The sequence below is a fragment of the Eurosta solidaginis genome, chromosome 3 (genome assembly GCF_040869045.1).
Source record: "Eurosta solidaginis isolate ZX-2024a chromosome 3, ASM4086904v1, whole genome shotgun sequence".
Taxonomy (NCBI): Eukaryota; Metazoa; Arthropoda; class Insecta; order Diptera; family Tephritidae; genus Eurosta; species Eurosta solidaginis.
Window position 1 is genome coordinate 24505626 of NC_090321.1, and position 20367 is coordinate 24525992.

At 32.1% G+C, this 20367-nt stretch overlaps 2 protein-coding genes across 3 annotated transcripts in view; one reads left to right on the plus strand and one right to left on the minus strand.

The window, feature by feature from the left end:
* LOC137243471 (phospholipase D1-like) overlaps nucleotides 1-20367 on the minus strand; it is a 636022-nt gene that overhangs the window by 105391 nt on the left and 510264 nt on the right. The gene's annotated exons all lie outside the window — the stretch shown is intronic.
* LOC137246287 (putative nuclease HARBI1) lies at nucleotides 1412-3609 on the plus strand. 2 transcript variants are annotated; one of them, XM_067777398.1, is made up of 5 exons: nucleotides 1412-1582; nucleotides 1642-1713; nucleotides 2058-2361; nucleotides 2418-3361; nucleotides 3426-3609. In XM_067777398.1, the coding sequence occupies exons 3-4, from the start codon at nucleotides 2063-2065 to the stop codon at nucleotides 3346-3348; spliced, it is 1230 nt and encodes a 409-aa protein (XP_067633499.1). In that variant the 5' UTR covers nucleotides 1412-1582; nucleotides 1642-1713; nucleotides 2058-2062; the 3' UTR covers nucleotides 3349-3361; nucleotides 3426-3609. The 2 variants fall into 2 exon arrangements, with proteins under 2 accessions (XP_067633499.1, XP_067633500.1); XM_067777399.1 differs by having other exon boundaries at nucleotides 1642-2361.

The following is a 20367-nucleotide window of genomic DNA, read 5'->3' on the forward strand; positions in this document are numbered from 1 at the left end:
TCCTTACACTACTTTGGTGCCTTAAAAGTCCTAAATAGTTTAAATATTTATTAAATACACTTATGACAATGAAGCACCTTCACATTTTTAGATGTCGTGTTAACGTGGCGTTTCAGCGAACACAATTTAAACATGTTTTCTTTCTGTTGAGTGCAAAATTTGTTCTATGAACGACGAGTTGAGCCAACTGCCTAATGAAATACTTTTTATTGAATTTTAAGGAAAAATACTACCTAAATTATTTACTATTATATTAGGAAAAAAACTGATTCATAAACAGTACTTTAAAATGGCAAAGAACTGTCAGACAACCGAATAAACACGTTAAACGAATGCAGGAAAAAAAATTAAAGTACGTGCTTAGTATATCCTTCCTCTTCCTTACCTTTATGTTAAGTAATTTGACGTTAAATCTCTACCGTTGATTATATTGTTCAGAAAGTTATCACTCAGCGATTGATCTACAGTTGTGTTCGCTGAAAGCCCCCATTCTCAATAAGGAATACGCGACACGTCTTTACTCGTGATAGTTGTCTTATGTTGAATTATTTTTTTCATATTCATAACAATACATACATTGTAATGCTATAACGAATTTAGTGCAAAAAGGAATTCATTAAGTTCGTTCGTCCGTCCATATGCTTGTGAAAATGCCTTAAAAATTTGTTATCAACTTTTTATTTTCAATTAAGACCCAACATTAACCTACAGTAACTATGCTTCAAAAAATCAGTGGTTTTAGATTTATCTGACTTGAAAAAAGAAGTTTTTTGCTTATAAGATCTTTATTTTAAAAAGTTCTGATTAACTCTGGAAACATATAGAACAACATTAAATTATTTTAGCCTTGTGATCAAAGCAGATAGACGTTGTTATGACTTTATACATATATTTATCCACCTTAGTGAGATAGAGGAGAGATCTCACCCTCTTCTTACACTTTTATTTTCTCTTCGGTCCACTAAATTTTCCGATCCCTTTCATTCTTCCGTTAATCTTCTCACTTTTCCTCCTACACCTACTCTTATCGAAGTTATCCGTATGGATCACATTGCTGTTGCATTTCCATGTCAAATCTCGATCCTTATCTAGATCACGCTTCATTGGAACGCGAGGTGGGATTAGTTCAAAACAACCGAGAAGTAAAAAATTATATCATTGGTTAAATAGTGCGGGAATACCGATTGCGAATATGGGTGTACTCTTCTCCACATCTTTAGTATAAGGATGTAATTTTGCATACCTGCATTTGGCGTTAAAAGCGTTAAAGCCAAATTAAACTTCCTTAACCCTAACGCCATGGTCGTAACCATACCCATATCCATAACCATCTCTATTGTCATCGATTAATGGTGCCATAACCGTAAACAGCTGACCATTGCTGTCATGAGCTGGGAATGTTTTGTTTATAAAAAGTGATTGTGCAAAGTGCTTGCAAAATTTTGTAATTTTTAATCAAAATAAAGTAAAAGAAAACATTTTTAATAGTATTTTTTATTAATACTGCAACAAATTGGGTGCATATCTACATAGTGAAAGAATTAGGTGGTGAATACAGCACCATATCTACATGTACCACAATGTAAGTTGTTCACATATTACAAGTTTAACAAATTAATAAGGATTTCTGTATTCTTACAGATTTAGTTAAATATAGCACTACATATAGGCGAAGATTTATATACATTTGAGTGCAAGGAAGTGAATTTAACAGTAAGTATCTTCAAATAAAACACCGAAACTGTCACACAAAACCTTTTGATGCATAGAACCGGCTGCCGTGGTAAGTGCATTAATACTCTGTCGTTATGTTTGGTAGGGTCTGTTAGGGATTGACGGTTGACCACATATTACCAACACCAGCAAAGAGGTTGCATATCCTGTTTGTGCTGGTCGACCAATTGCTTCATCTCGGCATTGAGAGCAATAATTTTCTTATCTCCTGGGTTGGGGGTTCATCTGCCGGCAATTCCTTGCTATCGCATCTATGAACCGCAATATATAATGTATAATTAAGAAAGAAGTAAATAAAACATATATATTTATTCCTGTTTAAGCTAACATGAGCAGTGACGAAGAAATTTACAACTTGTTCCTCAGCATAATGGCGTTATATGCTAAAAGAAGGTTATTAAGACAAAAAAGACGATGGCATGCCCGCCCCATTAATGCTAATAGGACTCATGCCGGATATCACCAAAAAACTTTCTTAAGAATTAAGGATATGGACGAAAGCGAGTTTTTTGGGCACACAAGAATGTACCTGCCGGTTTATGACACTTTTTTAAAACTAATGGCTCCATCACTGACCAAATTCAAACAACAAATTGGTGTGGAAGAACGTTTATCCATTACACTTCAGTAAAAAATTCCCAGATATTAACATCGTATATTGTATTAATTAGTATGATTTTTAGGTACTTGGCACATGGTATTCCTTTCAAAAAAATAACTTGGAGCCACAAAATTGGAAAGAGCACTGTGAGGATGATTGTGTTGGAGACTTGCGAGGCTATCTGGCAAACGCTTTCCCCAATATATTTAAGTGAAGCCACAGAGCAGCAATACAAAGATATAACCACGGACTTTTCCCAAATGTGGAACATGCCAAATTGTGTAGGTGCTATTGATGGAAAGCACGTTGCTATAAAATGCCCTCCGAAGTCAGGGTCATTGTTTTTTAATTATAAAAAGTTTTTCAGCATCGTCTTGTTGGCAGCATGCGATGCTAAATACAAGTTTACCGCTGTAAGCGTAGGAGCTTATGAAAGTCAAAGCGATGGAGGCATTCTTCATGCAACAAGGTTTGGGGAAGATCTGTTAGAAAATCGATTACCACTTCCACCAGATACTCCTCTTCCATTATCGTCACAACCCTTTCCGCATTTCTTCGTTGGAGATTGTGCATTTCCCTTAAAAAACAATCTAATGAAACCATATCCGGGAATGAATACGACAAGGGAACAGCGAGTTTTTAATTACAGACTGTCGCGGGCCCGCCGCGTTATAGAAAACGCATTTGGGATTTTGACTGCGCGATGGAGAGTATTGAAAACTACAATGGAGTTTTATCCTGAAAATGCAGAAAAAATCGTACTCGCATGTTTAGTGCTGCATAATTTCATTATGTTCCACGATACTAGTCGGTGGTATTGCCCAGAAAACTACACTGACGGAGAAGGGGCGAGTGCAGAATGGAGGAACGAACTAAGAACTTGTGGAGGTCCGCTGCGGACAGTACACTCATTTCGAAGAAGGGGACGAAATAGTGCATACGATTATAGGGAATACCTTACCAACTACTTTATGACCGATGGTACAGTAGCATTTCAAAACCGCATCGAGTAATATATTTCAGGAGGTAAGAACCCAACTTATATACACTTATCTAGAAGTTATTTTACATTATGACTACCTCCGTATAGATCATTTCGGCAGAAGGCGGATACACAACAAAACAAAGCAACAACTATTGGTGCTGCACAAACACAATGCTGCTACAAAATCATAAGATTTTCAAATTATTTTAACATAGAATAATATAATTTATTTAATTTTTTTCTGTATACATACAGTAAAGAACAATACTTCATATATTTTTAAAACATATATTATGGTTTTTTATATAGAAAGTTAGCTCAAATAATTTCACTAAATCAAAAATTGCAATTCTGCCTCTTGTATATTAAATAGAGCATAATATAATACCACAAAGTTTGTATTGTGGATTCTTATTCTAGTTTTGCACTTTAGTGTTTACACATACTAATATTTAGTATGAAAAGGAAAATGCAAAATTCAGATAAAATATTTTGCCGGAAAACGAAAAATTTAATTCAACATTTTGAAGGAAAAAAAAAATTTTTTTAAATACATATTTTTTGCACTTTCATAAATACGCAAATTTAGTTGATATAAATAAATATATGTAGCTTTAAAAATCCGTCACGAACTTTTAAACTTTTTGAGCAGAATTTTTAGAAAATCTCTTGTATTCAACTTTGTTTCTTATTCAATTTTGTTATAATAATGTGCAAGTTAGAAAGTGTTAAATTTTCATCCACTAATGCATCAACAAAAATCTATGTTTAAGCTATTACTAACCAATGGCAACAAAGCTGTATACTCAAAGATTACCTAAAAATCTATTCTGGCATTTGTGTAAACTTTGAAACTTTTATATACATATACGATTTTTGTTATAGATTATGCTATATTTTAAATGAATATCAATAATAACACATACAGCTGTGAACACGACAATAGCAGTGTGAATTATCATTCCATACAAAGAGTAAATATTTATATGGAAGAAAATCTAAAAAACTCTTTGAAAAAAAAATTGGCAAAAATCAATACGCTTTTTGAGAGACTTCAAACATGCACTTTGTTATACTAAAATTGATTGGTCTACAAAACTTCATACTAAAGAAAATTCTGAAAACTCTAAATAAAAGTTTGAAATTTGCATGAAGATTTTTTAACACCGTTCGAATTTTCGCATTTTCCCGAAAATGTTTTCGAAATTAGTTTACATGTGTTTGGTTATACAATTCATTGAAGTTATTTCTAAAATTAGCGAAAATAAATAAAAGAAAAAAATACCGTTTATAATTCACACTGCTATTGTCGTGTTCACAGCTGTATGTGTTATTATTGATATTCATTTAAAATATAGCATAATCTATAACAAAAATCGTATATGTATGTAAAAGTTTCAAAGTTTACACAAATGCCAGAATAGATATTTAAGTAATCTTTGAGTATACAGATTTGTTGCCCGTTGGTTAGTAATACCTTAAACATAGATATTTGTTGATGCATTAGTGGATGAAAGTTTAACACTTTCTAACTTGCACATTATTATAACAAAATTGAATAAGAAACAAAGTTGCATACAAGAGATTTTTTAAAAATTCTGCTCAAAAAGTTTCAAAGTTCGTGACGGATTTTTAAAGCTACATATACTTATTTATATGAACTAAATTTACGTATTTATGAAAGTGCAAAAAATATGTATTTAAAAAATTTGATGAAGTTATTTCTACCATTAACGAAAATAAATAAAAGGAGAAAATAACTGATAAAATACATCAATAATTTTCACTGCTATTTTAGTGCTCGCTGTACATCAATATATGTAACGAATAAAACTAATTTCACTATTAATATGAGCAGGTGTGTACATATCTACTATTATAAAAATTTAAGTTCTTATGTGTGTTTCTTTGTTACATTATCACAATTCAATATTCACCATATTTTGTTATACTCGAATTAACGTATCATTATATTAGGATAGGTCAACTTTCATGTTGCATGCAACACAACATATAATATATTAATAAATAAAGAAATTAATGTATCACAATTCGATTTTCAGTCTACATTTTGTACTTTCTTAGGAATCTCAATATATCTACATACAAAAATAGTAGCAAAAATTATTGCAACATTTTATCGATTATTTGTTTCTTTTATTTAATTTTATTAATTTTAGAAAAAACTTGAATGTATTGTATAACGAAAACTATGTTAACCAATTTCAAAAACGTTTACAAACAAATTAGAAAATTCAAGAAGTTCTTGAAAATCTTCATAAATGTTTCAAAATTTTTACTTGGAATTAAAAAAAAAAAATTTTGAGTATGGAGTTTAGTAGGTTAATAAATTGTAGTCTAACGAAGTGCAATTTTGAAGTGTCTCAAAAATCAATGCGAATTTTGGCAGACTTCAAAATTGCACTTTGTTAGACTAAAATTCATTAACCTACAAAACTCCATGCTAAAAAATTTTCTAAAATATCCAAGTAAAAAGTTTGAAATTTTTATGAAGATTTACAAAAACTTCTTGAATTTTCTAATTTGTTTGAAAACGTTTTTGAAAATGGTTTACATAGTTTTCGTTATACAATATATTCAAGTTTTTTGTAAAAATAAATAAATGAAACAAATAACCGATAAAATGTTGCAATAATTTTTGCTACTACTTTTGTGAACAAAACTGTACATCTATTTATACATACATTTTGTACTTTCGTTAGGAATCTCAACTAAACATCCCGTGGCATATTTGGTCGCATTCATATTGACATATTAAATATATGTCACGGGGTGTATTCACATTTCATTACAACTTAAAAGGAAATTAAATAGAAAAATCAGTAAATTTCTTTATAAACTAAAAAGATAGGTTTTGCTATTGCAAAGCTGGCGTTAAAAAGCGTAAAGAGGCAGAAATACAAATATGCATAAAATGTGGATATACAAAAACTTCTTACTTACATATATTTGTATTCCTGCCTTTTTTGGTAATTGTTTACTTTAGCTCCAAACTGATAAAACACGTCCAGAAATGTTGGGAGAGGTGTCGGGTGATGGGTTTTGACCTCGGTATCAATAATCCAAAGGCGAAAATTAAAAAGTTTATTTCAGTCAATAGATATTTTCAAAAACTGTTTAAAATTTTCATGTGGCTGTATTTTTGATGATTTTGTTGTACACTCACACACAATTATGCAGAAATAATTTAGATCGCGTACCCGGTGTTGGATCAGGCTCTCGATTTTGGCTCAACCGGGGGTTATTTGGTTTTTTCTGAACACCTTTTGATAGAAGCAAAATTTTTTTTTTTCGCCTTCGTATTGATACCGAGGTCAAATCCGGCTTCTGACTCCCCTCCCGAAATTTTTGAACGTGTTTTAGTTGTTGTGAGCTAAAGTAAACAATTACCCGTTTCTTATCTGCTTTTAGTGCCAGCCTTTTAGATTTAAAATTAAAATTATAAAAATAGCAATCGCCCTGCTGGTTGTCATACAAGTATTCCACAATCTCTGCTTCATCGTCCTCCTCAATCTGAGCTTGCATGACAATCTCAGTGCACCGTTGCATCACCACCGCCTGATTTTTCTTCTTCAAACTCGATATTACGGAGCACATCATGGAGCCAAATGCACTTATATCGGCACTGTAATTCTCGCGGCGAGTTCTACGCGCACATACATCTTTAAAAGTTTGGACGGTCTCCATTATGGCAGCGTCCAATTCATCACGCAAAACTGCCGTTCGTTTTCGTCCGCGAGACGTTGATGGCTCAGACTGCGGTTCTGGCATCGGAGTCGACTGAGATAAAGCAGGTGACGGTGGCTGCGCTGGAGGAATAGGAGGGGAATGCGTACTTATAGATAGCAGCTCAGGTAAAGTGGGAGTTGCAGGGCGTGACTCGCAAACGGTGGGTGCACTTTTGCCCACTTCAACACTTCTGTTTATATTTTGAGAGCTCTGCCGCATTCTGTTGTAATAGAAAATTTGTGCATAATCAAACATGTTAAGTAATTCCATTATACTTACGGTCGGGGTATAATGTGGGCTCTTAAGAACTGAAGACTCTCTAAGAAAACTCACTGCCTTCCATCAGACGCGCCACTTCCTGAAGTGTTTTTACTGCTTCTTATCTCCTTACTAAAACGCTCTCGTAAATTCCCCCATCGCCTTACTGCTACTGCCACTATTGGGAATAATCATACCTAAGTACGCATATATTATAAGATCATTCATTATTACTTACCATCCACACCTAAATTCTCTGCTATGTCCTTCCAAGCGGCACTTTTCTTATTTGCGTCCTTAAAATCCCGGTTTGCCTTGTCATAAAGGCATGGGAAATCGCGTACAAATTCAATTAATTTACAGTCATCCATTATGATCTGCATAAACAATAAACAAAATTAATTTTTCTTTCAAATAAACAAAACAATAGAATTTTTAATTACCAAAACAAAAAAGCGGCAAACACAAAAAAATTATATAGACATACACAAAATGGCAAAAAAAAATAGGCGAATAAACAATCAGCTGTTTGTGGATATGGCAGAAAACCAAAATTCAATTGGTTGGCTATGGTATGGTTATGGCGTTATCGTTATGGTATGGCACCATTAATCGATTACATTGATTTCCATAAGGTAGGTTCGATCAGCTGTTTTATTTGGTAAGGCCTTTAAAAGCGTGACAAACTCACCATATCCATATCAATAACAGCTGATCCAACAAACTATATGGAAATCAGTGTAATTGGTTAATGGTGCGATACCATAACGCCCTGGCCATAACCATACCATAACAACTAACTGGTTTTTGGTTTCCGTTTGGTGAATTTATTAATTTTTCGTATATTTTATTTTTATACTCAGTTGAGCAGAGCTCACTGAGTATATTAACTTTGATTGGATAACGGTTGGTTGTACAGGTATAAAGGAATCGAGATAGATATAGACTTCCATATATCAAAATCATCAGGATCGAAAAAAATTTGATTGAGCCATGTCCGTCCGTCCGTTAACACGATAAACTTGAGTAAATTTTGAGTTATCTTGATGAAATTTGGTATGTTGGTTCCTGAGCACTCATCTCAGATGGCTATTTAAAATTAACGATATCGGACCATAACCACGCCCACTTTTTCGATATCGAAAATTTGGAAAAACCGAAAAAGTGAGATAATTCATTACCAAAAACCGATAAAGCGATGAAACTTGGTAGATGAGTTGAACTTATGACGCAGAATAGAAAATTAGTAAAATTTTGGACAATGGGCGTGGCACCGCACACTTTTAAAAGAAGGAAATTTAAAATTTTTGCAAGCTGCAATTTGGCAGTCGTTGAAGATATCATGATGAAATTTGGCAGGAACGTTACTCCTATTATTATATGTATGCTTAATAAAAATTATCAAAATCGGAGAACGACCACGCCCACTTTAAAAAAAATTTTTTTTGTAAGTAAAATTTTAACAAAAAATTTAATATATTTACAGTATATAAATAAATTATGTCAACATTCAACTCCAGAAATTATATGGTGCAACAAAATACAAAAATAAAAGAAAATTTCAAAATGGGCGTGGCTCCGCCCTTTTTCATTTCATTTGTCTAGGATACTTTTAATACCATAAGTCGAACAAAAATTAACCAATTCTTGTGAAATTTTGTAGGGGTTTAGATTCTAGGACGATAACTGTTTTCTGTGAAAAAGGGCGAAATCGGTTGAAGCCACGCCCAGTTTTTATACACAGTCGACCGTCTGTCCTTCCGCTCGGCCGTTAACGCGATAACTTGAGCAAAAATCGATATATCTTTACTAAGCTCAGTTCACGTACTTATCTGAACTTACTTTGAATTGGTATAAAAAATGGCCGAAATCCGACTATGACCACGCCTACTTTTTCGATATCGAAAATTACGAAAAATTAAAAAAAATCATTAATTGTATATCAAATACGATAAAAGGGATGAAACATGGTAATTGGATTGGTTTATTGACGCGAAATATAACTTTAGAAAAAACTTTGTAAAATGGGTGTGACACCTAGCATATTAAGTAGAAGAAAATGAAAAAGTTCTGCAGGGCTAAATAAAAAATCCTTGAAATCTTGGCAGGAATACCGTTCGTGGTATTACATATATAAATAAATTAGCGGTATCCAACAGATGATGTTCTGGGTCACCCTGGTCCACATTTTGGTCGATATCTCGAAAACGTCTTCACATATACAAATACCACCACTCCCTTTTAAACCCCTCATTAATACCTTTAATTTGATACCCATATCGTACAAACACATTCTCGAGTCACCCCAGGTCCACCTTTATGGCGATATCTCGAAAAGGCGACCACCTATAGAACTAAGGCCCACTCCCTTTTAAACTACCCATTAACCCCATTTCATTTGATACCCAGATCGTACAAACAAATTCTAGGGTCACCACTGGTCTACCTTTATGGCGATATCTCGAAACCTATGGAACTAAGGATCACTCCCTTTTATAATAGTCATTAACACCTTTCATTCGATACACATGTCATACAAACATATTCCAGGGTTTCCCTCGGTTCATTTTCCTACATGGTTATTTTCCCTTATGTTGTCACCATAGCTCTCAACTGAGTATGTAATGTTCGGTTACACCCGAACTTAACCTTCCTTACTTGTTTATTTTGGATGCGTTTTGACTAAGTGACTTATTATTTGTGGAATTTGTTCGTAATTTTTGACATATTCTTCTTTCTAATGAAATTGTCACATTTTTTAGGTTAAGGCGCCAATAACCGATGCAAATTGATATGAACAAGAAAAATATTGTTGTGACTGCCAACTTTGCCGGTACCTTTATACATGCAATGGGGCTTTTCGTGCCAACAGATCTTACTAAAGGATTTTAGTTTAATAAATTTATTGCTTTTTGAGGGAAATATGAAAAAATATTTCATGAAAAGTTTGAAGAAGCGAGTTCTTGGGGGCTACTCAAGCACTAATCCTTAGTTCTACCGGCATTAAGCCGGCATAAACCATGTAGGTCTGGTCCCGCCAATTCTTAGGGAAAATTTGAATGGAGCACGATGCATATTCGAAAGAAGTTCGGCCGAATTCTCCTCCCAGATAAATCGCATAAAGTATTAATAAACTTTTTTTTTTTGTCACGAATCTCAAAATTATAAGTCCTCGGAAAATTAGCCATGTCCGTCTGTTCCTCCGTCTGTCTGTTTGAACGCAAACAAATCCCTCAATTTTTGAGATATCTTAATGAAATTTTGTCAGTGTATTCACTTTTGTGTCTGACTAGAAATTTTTCGGAATCGATCCGCCCACTCTAGCATAAATCCCTCATACAACCGATTTTCAGTAAAGCGTTTTTTTGTAACATCTTTCTCAATTTATCAGGAAAAAGCTTCAAATTTCACCAAATGCTTTCGTATATGGCACACTTTCCATTGAAGAAGAATACACGCTAATTTCTTTTCGATGGAATAAACATGACAACCTTGAATTTGTTATTTTGGTAGATCAAAATCTGTTTGTTTAACTGATTATTAATTTGTATCAAGTAACTTATAACGAAAAAAATTAGTAAAATATTGATAGTCTTCTTGCTATACAAGGAAATGTTTTCGGGCACCGGTGTCTCATACGCCTGAAGGGGTTAAAAATATGGTCATAAGGTACAGGTATCATTTAACCTATGTGAACTTAATGCCACAATTCACCTGTACAAATATAGAAACGAGCAACTAAGTACAAGTAAATTTTCCATTGAAAAAGTATAACAAAATATTTTGAACAAATACACGCTAATTTCATTTCGATGCAATAAACATGACAACCTGCAACTTGTTATTTTGGTAGAACAAAATCTGTTTGTTTAACTGGTTATGAATTTGTATTAAGTAACTTATAGCGAAAAAATTAGTAAAATATTGATAGTCTTCTTGCTATACAAGGAAATATTTTCGGGCACCGGTGTCTCATACGCCTGAAGGGGTTAAAAATTTGATCATAAGGTACAGGTATCATTTAACCTATGTGAACTTAATACCAAAATTCAACTGTACAAATATAGAAACGAGCAACTAAGTACAAGTAAATTTTCCATTGAAAAAGTATAACAAAGTATTTTGAACAAATACTCGGAAAATTCATTTCGATGGAATAATTATGACAACCTTGAATTTGTTATTTTGGTAGATTAAAATCTGTTTGTTTAACTGATTATGAATTGGTATCAAGTAACTTATAACGACAAAAACTAGTAAAATATTGATAGCCTTCTTGCTATACAAGGAAATATTTTGGGGCACCGGTGTCTCATAAGCCTGAAGGGGTTAAAAATATGTTCATAAGGTACAGGTATCACTTAACCTACATATGTGAATTTAATACCACAATTCAACTGTACAAATATAGAAACGAGCAACTAAGTACAAGTAAATTTTCCATTGAAAAAGTATAACAAAGTATTTTGAACAAATACACGTTAAATTCATTTCGATGGAATAAACATGACAACCTTGAATTTGTTATTTTGGTAGATCAAAATCTGTTTGTTTAACTGATTATGAATTGGTATCAAGTAACTTATAACGACAAAAACTAGTAAAATATTGATAGCCTTCTTGCTATACAAGGAAATATTTTCAGGTACCGGTGTCTCATAAGCCTGAAGGGGTTAAAAATATGTTCATAAGGTACAGGTATCACTTATCCTATGTGAACTTAATACCACAATTCAACTGTACAAATATAGAAACGAGCAACTAAGTACAAGTAAATTTTCCATTGAAAAAGTATAACAAAGTATTTTGAACAAATACACAGTAAATTCATTTCGATGGAATAAATATTACAACCTTGAATTTGTTATTTTGGTAGATCAAAATCTGTTTGTTTAACTGATTATGAATTGGTATCAAGTAACTTATAGCGACAAACACTAGTAAAATATCGATAGTATTCTTGCTATACAAGGAAATATTTTCGGGCACCGGTGTCTCATACGCCCGAAGGGGTTAAAAATATGTTCATAAAGTACAGGTATCACTTAACCTATGTGAACTTAATACCACAATTCAACTGCACAAATATAGAAACGAGCAACTAAGTGCAAGTAAATATTCCATTGAAAAAGTATAACAAAGTATTTTGAACAAATACACGGTAAATTCTTTTCGATGGAATAAACATGACAACCTTGAATTTGTTATTTTGGTAGATCAAAATCTGTTTGTTTAACTGATTATTAATTTGTATCAAGTAACTTATAACAAAAAAAATTAGTAAAATATTGATAGTCTTCTTGCTATACAAGGAAATGTTTTCGGGCACCGGTGTCTCATACGCCTGAAGGGGTTAAAAATATGGTCATAAGGTACAGGTATCATTTAACCTATGTGAACTTAATACCACAATTCACCTGTACAAATATAGAAACGAGCAACTAAGTACAAGTAAATTTTCCATTGCAAAAGTATAACAAAATATTTTGAACAAATACACGCTAATTTCATTTCGATGAAATAAACATTACAACCTGGAACTTGTTATTTTGGTAGAACAAAATCTGTTTGTTTAACTGGTTATGAATTTGTATTAAGTAATTTCTAGCGAAAAAAACTAGTAAAATATTGCTAGCCTTCCTGCAATACAAGGAAATATTTTCCGACACCGGGTTCTTATATGACTGAAAGGGTTAAAAATACGGTCATAGGGTACACGTATCACTTAACCTATGTGAACTTAATACCACAATTCAACTGCACAAATATGGAAACGAGCAACTAAGTACAAGTAAATTTTCCATTGAAAAAGCATAACAAAGTATTTTGAACAAATACACGCTAATTTCATTTCGATGAAATAAACATGACAACCTGGATCTTGTTATTTTGGTAGAACAAAATCTGTTTGTCTAACTGGTTATGAATTTGTATTAAGTAACTTATAACGAAAAAAATTAGTAAAATAGTGATAGTCTTCTTGCTATACCAGGAAATGTTTTCGGGCACCGGTGTCTCATACGCCTGAATGGGTTAAAAATACGGTCATAAGGTACAGGTATCATTAAACCTATGTGAACTTAATACCCCAATTCAATTGTACAAATATAGAAACGAGCAACTAAGTACAAGTAAATTTTCCATTGAAAAAGTATAACAAAATATTTTGAACAAATACACGCTAATTTCATTTCGATGAAATAAACATGACAACCTGGAACTTGTTATTTTGGTAGAACAAAATCTGTTTGTTTAACTGATTATGAATTTGTATTAAGTAACTTATAGCGAAAAAAATTAGTAAAATATTGATAGTCTTCTTGCTATACAAGGAAATATTTTCGGGCATCGGTGTCTCATACGCCTGAAGGGGTTAAAAATACGGTCATAAGGTACAATTATCACTTAACCTATGTGAACTTAATACCACAATTCAACTGTACAAATATAGAAACGAGCAATTAAGTAAAACGAAATTTTCCATTGAAAAAGAATAACAAAATATTTTGAACAAATACACGCTAATTTCATTTCGATGAAATAAACATGACAACCTGGAACTTGTTATTTTGGTAGAACAAAATCTGTTTGTTTAACTGATTATGAATTTGTATTAAGTAACTTATAGCGAAAAAAATTAGTAAAATATTGATAGTCTTCTTGCTATACAAGGAAATGTTTTCGGGCACCGGTGTCTCATACGCCTGAATGGGTTAAAAATACGGTCATAAGGTACAGGTATCATTAAACCTATGTGAACTTAATACCACAATTCAATTGTACAAATATAGAAACGAGCAACTAAGTACAAGTAAATTTTCCATTGAAAAAGTATAACAAAATATTTTGAACAAATACACGCTAATTTCATTTCGATGAAATAAACATGACAACCTGGAACTTGTTATTTTGGTAGAACAAAATCTGTTTGTTTAACTGATTATGAATTTGTATTAAGTAACTTATAGCGAAAAAAATTAGTAAAATATTGATAGTCTTCTTGCTATACAAGGAAATGTTTTCGGGCACCGGTGTCTCATACGCCTGAAGGGGTTAAAAATATGGTCATAAGGTACAGGTATCATTTAACCTATGTGAACTTAATACCACAATTCACCTGTACAAATATAGAAACGAGCAACTAAGTACAAGTAAATTTTCCATTGAAAAAGCATAACAAAGTATTTTGAACAAATACACGCTAATTTCATTTCGATGAAATAAACATGACAACCTGGATCTTGTTATTTTGGTAGAACAAAATCTGTTTGTTTAAGTGGTTATGAATTTGTATTAAGTAACTTATAACGAAAAAAATTAGTAAAATAGTGATAGTCTTCTTGCTATACAAGAAAATGTTTTCGGGCACCGGTGTCTCATACGCCTGAATGGGTTAAAAATACGGTCATAAGGTACAGGTATCATTAAACCTATGTGAACTTAATACCACAATTCAATTGTACAAATATAGAAACGAGCAACTAAGTACAAGTAAATTTTCCATTGAAAAAGTATAACAAAATATTTTGAACAAATACACGCTAATTTCATTTCGATGAAATAAACATGACAACCTGGAACTTGTTATTTTGGTAGAACAAAATCTGTTTGTTTAACTGATTATGAATTTGTATTAAGTAACTTATAGCGAAAAAAATTAGTAAAATATTGATAGTCTTCTTGCTATACAAGGAAATATTTTCGGGCATCGGTGTCTCATACGCCTGAAGGGGTTAAAAATACGGTCATAAGGTACAATTATCACTTAACCTATGTGAACTTAATACCACAATTCAATTGTACAAATATAGAAACGAGCAACTAAGTACAAGTAAATTTTCCATTGAAAAAGTATAACAAAATATTTTGAACAAATACACGCTAATTTCATTTCGATGAAATAAACATGACAACCTGGAACTTGTTATTTTGGTAGAACAAAATCTGTTTGTTTAACTGATTATGAATTTGTATTAAGTAACTTATAGCGAAAAAAATTAGTAAAATAGTGATAGTCTTCTTGCTATACAAGGAAATGTTTTCGGGCACCGGTGTCTCATACGCCTGAATGGGTTAAAAATACGGTCATAAGGTACAGGTATCATTAAACCTATGTGAACTTAATACCACAATTCAATTGTACAAATATAGAAACGAGCAACTAAGTACAAGTAAATTTTCCATTGAAAAAGTATAACAAAATATTTTGAACAAATACACGCTAATTTCATTTCGATGAAATAAACATGACAACCTGGAACTTGTTATTTTGGTAGAACAAAATCTGTTTGTTTAACTGATTATGAATTTGTATTAAGTAACTTATAGCGAAAAAAATTAGTAAAATAGTGATAGTCTTCTTGCTATACAAGGAAATGTTTTCGGGCACCGGTGTCTCATACGCCTGAATGGGTTAAAAATACGGTCATAAGGTACAGGTATCATTAAACCTATGTGAACTTAATACCACAATTCAATTGTACAAATATAGAAACGAGCAACTAAGTACAAGTAAATTTTCCATTGAAAAAGTATAACAAAATATTTTGAACAAATACACGCTAATTTCATTTCGATGAAATAAACATGACAACCTGCAACTTGTTATTTTGGTAGAACAAAATCTGTTTGTTTAACTGATTATGAATTTGTATTAAGTAACTTAGAGCAAAAAAAATTAGTAAAATATTGATAGTCTTCTTGCTATACAAGGAAATATTTTCGGGCATCGGTGTCTCATACGCCTGAAGGGGTTAAAAATACGGTCATAAGGTACAATTATCACTTAACCTATGTGAACTTAATACCACAATTCAATTGTACAAATATAGAAACGAGCAACTAAGTACAAGTAAATTTTCCATTGAAAAAGTATAACAAAATATTTTGAACAAATACACGCTAATTTCATTTCGATGAAATAAACATGACAACCTGCAACTTGTTATTTTGGTAGAACAAAATCTGTTTGTTTAACTGATTATGAATTTGTATTAAGTAACTTATAGCAAAAAAAATTAGTAAAATATTGATAGTCTTCTTGCTATACAAGGAAATATTTTCGGGCATCGGTGTCTCATACGCCTGAAGGGGTTAAAAATACGGTCATAAGGTACAATTATCACTTAACCTATGTGAACTTAATACCACAATTCAATTGTACAAATATAGAAACGAGCAACTAAGTACAAGTAAATTTTCCATTGAAAAAGTATAACAAAATATTTTGAACAAATACACGCTAATTTCATTTCGATGAAATAAACATGACAACCTGCAACTTGTTATTTTGGTAGAACAAAATCTGTTTGTTTAACTGATTATGAATTTGTATTAAGTAACTTATAGCAAAAAAAATTAGTAAAATATTGATAGTCTTCTTGCTATACAAGGAAATGTTTTCGGGCATCGGTGTCTCATACGCCTGAAGGGGTTAAAAATACGGTCATAAGGTACAATTATCACTTAACCTATGTGAACTTAATACCACAATTCAATTGTACAAATATAGAAACGAGCAACTAAGTACAAGTAAATTTTCCATTGAAAAAGTATAACAAAATATTTTGAACAAATACACGCTAATTTCATTTCGATGAAATAAACATGACAACCTGCAACTTGTTATTTTGGTAGAACAAAATCTGTTTGTTTAACTGATTATGAATTTGTATTAAGTAACTTATAGCAAAAAAAATTAGTAAAATATTGATAGTCTTCTTGCTATACAAGGAAATATTTTCGGGCATCGGTGTCTCATACGCCTGAAGGGGTTAAAAATACGGTCATAAGGTACAATTATCACTTAACCTATGTGAACTTAATACCACAATTCAATTGTACAAATATAGAAACGAGCAACTAAGTACAAGTAAATTTTCCATTGAAAAAGTATAACAAAATATTTTGAACAAATACACGCTAATTTCATTTCGATGAAATAAACATGACAACCTGCAACTTGTTATTTTGGAAGAACAAAATCTGTTTGTTTAACTGATTATGAATTTGTATTAAGTAACTTATAGCAAAAAAAATTAGTAAAATATTGATAGTCTTCTTGCTATACAAGGAAATATTTTCGGGCATCGGTGTCTCATACGCCTGAAGGGGTTAAAAATACGGTCATAAGGTACAATTATCACTTAACCTATGTGAACTTAATACCACAATTCAATTGTACAAATATAGAAACGAGCAACTAAGTACAAGTAAATTTTCCATTGAAAAAGTATAACAAAATATTTTGAACAAATACACGCTAATTTCATTTCGATGAAATAAACATGACAACCTGCAACTTGTTATTTTGGTAGAACAAAATCTGTTTGTTTAACTGATTATGAATTTGTATTAAGTAACTTATAGCAAAAAAAATTAGTAAAATATTGATAGTCTTCTTGCTATACAAGGAAATATTTTCGGGCATCGGTGTCTCATACGCCTGAATGGGTTAAAAATACGGTCATAAGGTACAGGTATCATTAAACCTATGTGAACTTAATACCACAATTCAATTGTACAAATATAGAAACGAGCAACTAAGTACAAGTAAATTTTCCATTGAAAAAGTATAACAAAATATTTTGAACAAATACACGCTAATTTCATTTCGATGAAATAAACATGACAACCTGGAACTTGTTATTTTGGTAGAACAAAATCTGTTTGTTTAACTGATTATGAATTTGTATTAAGTAACTTATAGCGAAAAAAATTAGTAAAATAGTGATAGTCTTCTTGCTATACAAGGAAATGTTTTCGGGCACCGGTGTCTCATACGCCTGAATGGGTTAAAAATACGGTCATAAGGTACAGGTATCATTAAACCTATGTGAACTTAATACCACAATTCAATTGTACAAATATAGAAACGAGCAACTAAGTACAAGTAAATTTTCCATTGAAAAAGTATAACAAAATATTTTGAACAAATACACGCTAATTTCATTTCGATGAAATAAACATGACAACCTGCAACTTGTTATTTTGGTAGAACAAAATCTGTTTGTTTAACTGATTATGAATTTGTATTAAGTAACTTATAGCAAAAAAAATTAGTAAAATATTGATAGTCTTCTTGCTATACAAGGAAATATTTTCGGGCATCGGTGTCTCATACGCCTGAAGGGGTTAAAAATGCGGTCATAAGGTACAATTATCACTTAACCTATGTGAACTTAATACCACAATTCAATTGTACAAATATAGAAACGAGCACCTAAGTACAAGTAAGTTTTCCATTGAAAAAGTATAACAAAATATTTTGAACAAATACACGCTAATTTCATTTCGATGAAATAAACATGACAACCTGGAACTTGTTATTTTGGTAGAACAAAATCTGTTTGTTTAACTGATTATGAATTTGTATTAAGTAACTTATAGCGAAAAAAATTAGTAAAATAGTGATAGTCTTCTTGCTATACAAGGAAATGTTTTCGGGCACCGGTGTCTCATACGCCTGAATGGGTTAAAAATACGGTCATAAGGTACAGGTATCATTAAACCTATGTGAACTTAATACCACAATTCAATTGTACAAATATAGAAACGAGCAACTAAGTACAAGTAAATTTTCCATTGAAAAAGTATAACAAAATATTTTGAACAAATACACGCCAATTTCATTTCGATGAAATAAACATGACAACCTGGAACTTGTTATTTTGGTAGAACAAAATCTGTTTGTTTAACTGATTATGAATTTGTATTAAGTAACTTATAGCGGAAAAAATTAGTAAAATAGTGATAGTCTTCTTGCTATACAAGGAAATGTTTTCGGGCACCGGTGTCTCATACGCCTGAATGGGTTAAAAATACGGTCATAAGGTACAGGTATCATTAAACCTATGTGAACTTAATACCACAATTCAATTGTACATATATAGAAACGAGCAACTAAGTACAAGTAAATTTTCCATTGAAAAAGTATAACAAAATATTTTGAACAAATACACGCTAATTTCATTTCGATGAAATAAACATGACAACCTGGAACTTGTTATTTTGGTAGAACAAAATCTGTTTGTTTAACTGATTATGAATTTGTATTAAGTAACTTATAGCGAAAAAAATTAGTAAAATATTGATAGTCTTCTTGCTATACAAGGAAATATTTTCGGGCATCGGTGTCTCATACGCCTGAAGGGGTTAAAAATATGGTCATAAAGTACAGGTATCATTTAACCTATGTGAACTTAAAACCACAATTCAACTGTACAAATATAGAAACGAGCAACTAAGTACAAGTAAATTTTCCATTGAAAAAGTATAACAAAATATTTTGTCTGGCAAAATTGTATAAATCGGTCGTGTATATAATAGATACCCCATATAAACCGTAATTTCTGTCCTATTTTAACGGCTTGAAGCTTCAAATTTCATTAAACACTTACGTATGTATACGTCATATATTGTTCAGATAAGTTATTCATGGTCATAACTATATCATGGCGGCCACCGTGGTGTGATGGTAGCGTGCTCCGCCTACCACACCGGATGCCCTGGGTTCAAACCCCGGGCAAAGCAACATCAAAAATTTTAGAAATAAGGTTTTTCAATTAGAAGAAAATTTTTCTAAGCGGGGTCGCCCCTCGGCAGTGTTTGGCAAGCGCTCCGGGTGTATTTCTGCCATGACAAGCTCTCAGTGAAAACTCATCTGCCTTGCAGATGCCGTTCGGAGTCGGCATAAAATCATGTAGGTCCCGTCCGGCCAATTTGTAGGGAAAATCAAGAGGAGCACGACGCAAATTGGAAGAGAAGCTCGGCCTTAGATCTCTTCGGAGGTTATCGCGCCTTATATTTATTTATTTTTAACTATATCATGAAGACAATTTGTATCCTCGCACAAAGCACAAATCTAATTGTATACCCAGCTATGCTTGTACGCAGGGTATTATAACTTTGATTGGATAACGGTTGGTTGTACAAGTATAAAGGAATCGAGATAAATATAGACTTCCATATATCAAAATCGTCACTATCGAAAACAAATTGTATTAAACCATGACCGTGCGTCCGACTGTCCGTCCATGAA